Consider the following 6,000-nt stretch of genomic DNA (forward strand, 5'->3'; position numbering starts at 1 on the left):
ACTGCAGAGGCCAGTTGCCATCAAATGATCTTGAATACGCATGTGACAAATATTGTGATGTGTTCTTAACCCTAGTACCAACAATACTTGAGCTGGTACTGCTGCACAGGAATACATGCTATGTTATCCTGGATGACGACATCCAGACGCTAATGTGCAACCTGTAGGGCACACATGACTGCCGTTGGAGCAAGGACTCTACAGACAGCACCCAATGAAGATGCCACAATTGCAGCTGTGGAGCTCACATGGGACTGCCCCAACTGAGGTTCCTCGAAGTACTTCATGATGATCGACTGCATCCATACCACCACAGGCAGGGCACATTGTCAATGGCTGCCATGTTGCAAATGGCTATGACATCACATTGCAAATAAGTTCGCACATGAGGGTATGGTCAATGTCCACAAGGCATCTCTGCACATGGGATAATCCTCATGCTATCTGTGAATGTGGGTATCAAGTCAGCTTCAGCATCAGCATGTTTGGGGATATTGTCACTGGTCCGTGTCTGCAACCTGACAAGCTGAGTGCTCAGCGATATCACGATTCTGGAAACTTTTCTGTCAGTGCTGCTTGAAGTTGTGCCTCTAGCTGTGAGGCAAAGTGGTCATCTCAGCATGACTGAGGTCCATTGCAATACAAGGACGATGTCCGGGAAGGTGGATTGGACATCGAGGGCTGAATGCATGGCCTCCTCAGTCAGCAGATCTAACTCCAATGGATGGATGCTATTCCTGTGGAGACACGTGAAGGAATATTGAAGATCTCATGGCAAGACCTCGAGCGACTGTGACAATTGTGAATGCCAACATGCTCTCTGTGCCTTGAGATGGAGTAAGGCCACTCTCAACACCTATTATGAGGCTCTCATAGTTTGATCATGATATCTTGCGCCATCAAAAACTAAAAGTCCTGGGACATGTATAACATTTTAGGCTTGTTTCTTAACAAAGAATCACCCTATGGAGAGCTTGTGTGTGTGTATTTAATTTCATCCTGCATAATAACGAATGAGCACTTTTCCTGGTTTCATGTTTACAAATAACACAGAAAATTAAGCCACCTAAAATTTTAAATATAACTAAACACTTTGTGTATAATGGAAGTTATTAAAGAAAAGGTATATAGGCTATGGGGTACTTTTGACACAAACCAGTCCACAAGGTGACATGACAAAGTTGTGATGTCCACTGTTTTGTCCACAGACGAGGATCACACAGCAGTCACAATGCCCTTGGCGAGCACAACAGTGATGCAAACACCATGTGAGTGCACACAACATTACAACTACTTGCACAGTCCTTACCAACTCATAACCCAGAGTTGTTTTCCTCAGCTCACCCACATGAATGTTGGGAGACAGCCTTAAAATAGGCCATGGCCACTTCATGCATCTTCCTTTGCCAATTTATAACCCAGGCTGGATTTCCTCAGTTTCTCCATACAGATAATCTTAAAAGATCATGTATGACCACTTCCTACAGGAATGATATTTCTTGTGTTTTGCATGTTAACAGGGTCATGCTGCTGGCTGCGGCCAATCAGGCATTAGCTGCCATTTTGGTTAAGCTGGGCCTGAGGTAGTGCAACAGTACGATGGCTAGGACTACTGTTCCAGCACGGATTGTGAGTGTATACTGCGCAATAAATTATATTCTGCCACTCCTCCCATACGTTTCCACTTCGGAGTGTATATGATATGAAATCATGTGCAGTTGATACAGTGCCACCAAATAATCTAGAAGCTGAACTAATGAGGGGCTCCTTATCTTGAAGTTTCATACTGTGCTGAAAGGTTGTGAGTTGCACTGAAATTTGATGAAAAATGCCATGTGACAGGACTGCATATTTTGTTTTGGTAAATGGCGTTCCCTGCAAACTGTTAACCTTATCAAGACAATGAATGGTTCTTGTTGGTGTGTGTCATGGAGGCTGATACAGAATATGCTGTCACATCCCACCCAGAAGGCATATCTTAATATTCACTGCTATGAAAATCTGTCTCGTATCTTTACCAAGATTTTCCCTAGCATCTTAAAGTCAACCTTTTCAGAGTGAACTTGAACAGTGACATGGCTCATGATGAAATTGGGTGTGAAATACATTCTGGAAATGCTTGTTGTTAGTTTGGATTAATTTGAATCATGTACATTTTTAATCCCCCGGTCATGTGGAATACAAGCTCTAAAAATAGCTGTTAGAGGAAGTTTACAAGTTACAACTGACATATCTGTATCACCCTGTAGCCATTTTTGTAGCAATTATGGTACTTCAATTTTGCAAGCTCAGTTTTATGTACTTTTCCATCTGGTGCCAGCCAAGTGCCTTTATGAATAAAGTTAGATCTGAACCCATTTTACTTTCCCTCAAAGTGTTCATATCAACATGACACTAGGCATATATGGTGCATCTCATTTATGAAGTTTTCCATGTAACCATGAAATGTTAATGTCTTATAAGGGCAGGCTTAAAAAGCTTACACAATCAATTATATTCTCTGTAGAAAACCAACAGAATAAACATATTTTTTACACTGAAAAAATGGCTAAAAACAATAAATACACAAGTTTCCAAATATACATTACATGTTCCTGCTGTCGATTTTTAAGTCTAGTTTGTTATGAAATGCTGTTCACTCTTCAAATGTCTGTTTTACTTACCTTCTAATAATGTCTTTAAACTTTCTTGGTTGGGATATATCTTTATGTAGTATAGTGGCGTCACATCTTACATGGGGGTTACATTCTAAAGACGATGTGTAAACCCAAAATTGAGTCTAGTCATAATTATCTCTTGAAAATCCATCATCCTTAAAGTACATGAATGTTTAAATGGGATATAAATATATTATCCTTGTGGTGTTACTTTTGGAACCCACTCACCTTAGCTTTTTAGGCAGGAAACCATTTTAAGTGGGACATTCACTGTATACTTAAATGTGGCAATACATCACTTCATTATGGGTGAAATATGGATAACAAAGCAAACAAGAAACCATTTACAATAAGTGATAAAATTAATATAATAGTGCAAGCTGATGCAAGTACTGGAGCATATGTCAAAATGGTGTCATGGATTGGACTTTCAGTGACCACAATAAGCACAATTTTGGAAAAATTGAAAGATGTTATGGCCAATGTGGACTTCACTGCAATCTCTGAAATATTTTCTGGTGGAGGAATGACGTGAATAATGCTTCAACAGGTGACACTAACCCTAGGAAGAAGGCCTCACACACTCCAATATGTAAGAGGACGAGATGCTTGCGCTCCTTGCCATGGTGGTGCTTATCTAAACAGTGGTTTATTAACAGCCAGTTCCATCCAGCCATTACAGATACTGTGCAGGTGAAGCTGGATGTGTTGTGCACTTCATATCAGAAGTCTGGCAGTTGTGATGTCTGTGAAGTCCAGACTGCTGACCAAATGTTTGCTAAGCCACAAGAAACAGAGAGAACATTCCTGGATGGACTCTGAATGGCAAACAGCAAGAAAGTACTACATTTGCATGTTTGATGCTGAGGGCAATATTATAGTAAAGCTAAAAATGAACTATACGGACCGAGAGCTCAAGAACAAAGAAATAACATGGTATGTAGATTAACGTACTTGCATCTACATCATCATTGTATTCACATATACATTTTGAGAGGTACACCAAAGTTAGGGTATCAAGTTACTCATATTCTTTGCATTACATTTTCCTAAGTTTTACTTTCCTAAATTTTATGTTTATTTTAGTATAAAAGTGTAAAATAGAGGTTTCACTGATATAAATATTTGTAGCGAGCTGTTGTCATATCTTGCAGAAGACATTTCTTTAGAGAAAGAATATAAATAATATATGCTGAAATTTAATTCAGAACTATGAACTGTCTTTGTATGTTCTCATCATAATTTATTACTGTGTGAACTATCACTTATGCAAAAAAAGGGGGGGGGAAGCCCTCATAGACAACATGTATGACTACATTGAAATTGTGTATGTAAATGTGATTTCAAGCAGCACTGGTCCAAGCTGTTGCCAGCAGATACAAATTAAACTTCTTCTACCACCTCATTCAATTCTGATCAAATTCAGGACAGTTAACCTACATTAAATTTTATCATGCATATTATATTCCGACATTTATTGTTCCAAGCTATGTGTACGAGATAAGGCACTTGAGTATCTACTTCATGTACAAAGGGCTTAATTAAGATTTTGCAAGACGCAGAACATGCAGGATGACCTCATCAACAGTCTGGTTGTTCAGCAGTGTTTTAACAGCAGAATCATCAATCACTACAGTGAACAGCAACTTGGCATTCTCTCTGAGACGGTCAGTATACGGCAAATCATCACCAGCTCCCACAGGCTGATGGCCACAGCGTCTGATCACAGCCTCCAGCAGTCGGTCAACAGGCGCACCTGGCCACCCAAATGCCTTGAGCGTGGCTTCATCCACCAGCAATGTGAGTAACTCTCGTACTGAGTCCGCAAGTGCACTCTCACCAAGGGTGCCACTGTTCAGCTCAGTGGTTGCCGTAGTTGCTGTGGGTACCGGATCCCTGCAGGGGGGCAAGGGCCCCACATCTCCACCACCAGCTGCAGCCAACAGCTGCTGCTGCAACTTCTTCTTTTCTGCTTCTGCAAGAATTTCTTCCAACATATCACGGTGCTTGGTACGCATGTGACGCAACAAGCAGTCCTGCCGTATGAATGCCCGTCCACACTCATCACATGATCGTGGTGGTTCCTGCAAACAGCCATTTCATGTCACAATAAGCTATGCATTGAGCCATTGCTCAACCAGATACATGAAACACTGGAAAACATAATGTATTCTAGTTCAGACTTTCACAACCATACGGATGGGGAGAAATGTGTTCTACACTGAATGTTGGCTAGCTCAGTGTGGCCATATGAGGCTGACCACTCAACTCCAGCTATTCTGGTATATGTCCACCCATACACTCGTGGCTTGATGTTTAAATTAAGTGAAGTGACAATTTTGTATTTATTTATAGCAGTGCCACTTTCTGGGTATGAAAAGAAAATGATGTATGTGCATTCTATTTGTCATCATACCTACACATGCAAAATTGAGTTAGGTCAGTGTAATGAACTCTCATAAACCAAGTACTGCCATCCTTCAACCCATAACAAACAGTCATAAGTCTGTTGTTCAGAAGTGAAAGCTTCTACAATACAGCGATGCAATAATGTGGCAAGCTGTGCCCAAAGTAAATGCCATACTAAAGAACCGATACACTAACATATGTCACGTGCCTCAACCATTTATCACTGTTCCATTCTCACTTTACCTTTGAAACTCAACTGGTTCTACTGAACTGATGCAAACCAATGAGATATGATACTGTGAAGCAGACATGCAGACCTTTCTAAATTCAGTCTAGGAGGTTCAGTGAATATCAGTGTTTCTACCCTGAGCTCTACTGTCTTACCTTTGTGTGTGTTAGCAGGTGAATCTTCAGGGATGACTTCATTGCAAAACACTTCTCACAGATTGGGCATTTGTGTGCTGGAACAGAAGAGCCAAAGTTTCAACATCTATCCCTTCTTACTGTATCCTTGTGTAAGTGTATCACACTCTTCCAGCAAGAGTGTGCAGCTTTAGAAAAAAGAGGTTCCACCACCAGCCACTCTTTTCACCATGAAACACATCCATACATTTCTATTACTGAACTACACTTGAGTCCATTATAATGAGGATTCTTAACCCTTTGACGTGGTCATTTAAATTCCGCGGCTCCTGCGGTAATATATTCAGCCGGCCATTTAAATTTTGCTCGAAAATTATTTATTCATCATTGTTCTTAAATTCTATGAGATAGGAACATGAAACTTTCACTAAAATGATCTTAAATGGTGGTTTTATAACCTTACCTTATAATATGGGCGCCCTGTATCTCGGCCATGGAAGCAGGTTGTTTAGTATTTCAGCAGTGAATGGTACGCCTTGAAGGATGAAACTTTCACTAAAATGATCTTAAA

General features: G+C 40.5%; 2 protein-coding genes across 3 annotated transcripts in view; one reads left to right on the forward strand and one right to left on the reverse strand.

Moving 5' to 3' along the window:
* Nucleotides 1–3,104, forward strand: part of LOC111863988 (condensin-2 complex subunit G2) — a 30,282-nt gene extending 27,178 nt beyond the window's left edge. For both annotated transcript variants that reach the window (XM_023850865.1, XM_023850866.2), the window contains exons 21-22: nt 1,209–1,268; nt 1,521–3,104. In XM_023850865.1, coding sequence (XP_023706633.1) covers nt 1,209–1,268; nt 1,521–1,587 — 127 coding nt within the window. In that variant the 3' untranslated portion in view covers nt 1,588–3,104. The remainder of the gene's footprint in view (nt 1–1,208; nt 1,269–1,520) is intronic.
* A 494-nt stretch (nt 3,105–3,598) lies between these two features.
* LOC111863991 (zinc finger protein 260) overlaps nt 3,599–6,000 on the reverse strand; it is a 9,351-nt gene continuing 6,949 nt past the window's right edge. Inside the window, exons 12-13 of the mRNA XM_023850871.2 lie at nt 5,451–5,527; nt 3,599–4,741 (exon numbers count right to left, since the gene is read on the reverse strand). Coding sequence (XP_023706639.1) covers nt 4,199–4,741; nt 5,451–5,527 — 620 coding nt within the window. The 3' untranslated portion in view covers nt 3,599–4,198. The remainder of the gene's footprint in view (nt 4,742–5,450; nt 5,528–6,000) is intronic.

Source organism: Cryptotermes secundus, unplaced genomic scaffold (assembly GCF_002891405.2).
Source record: "Cryptotermes secundus unplaced genomic scaffold, Csec_1.0 scaffold279, whole genome shotgun sequence".
Lineage (NCBI taxonomy): Eukaryota > Metazoa > Arthropoda > Insecta > Blattodea > Kalotermitidae > Cryptotermes > Cryptotermes secundus.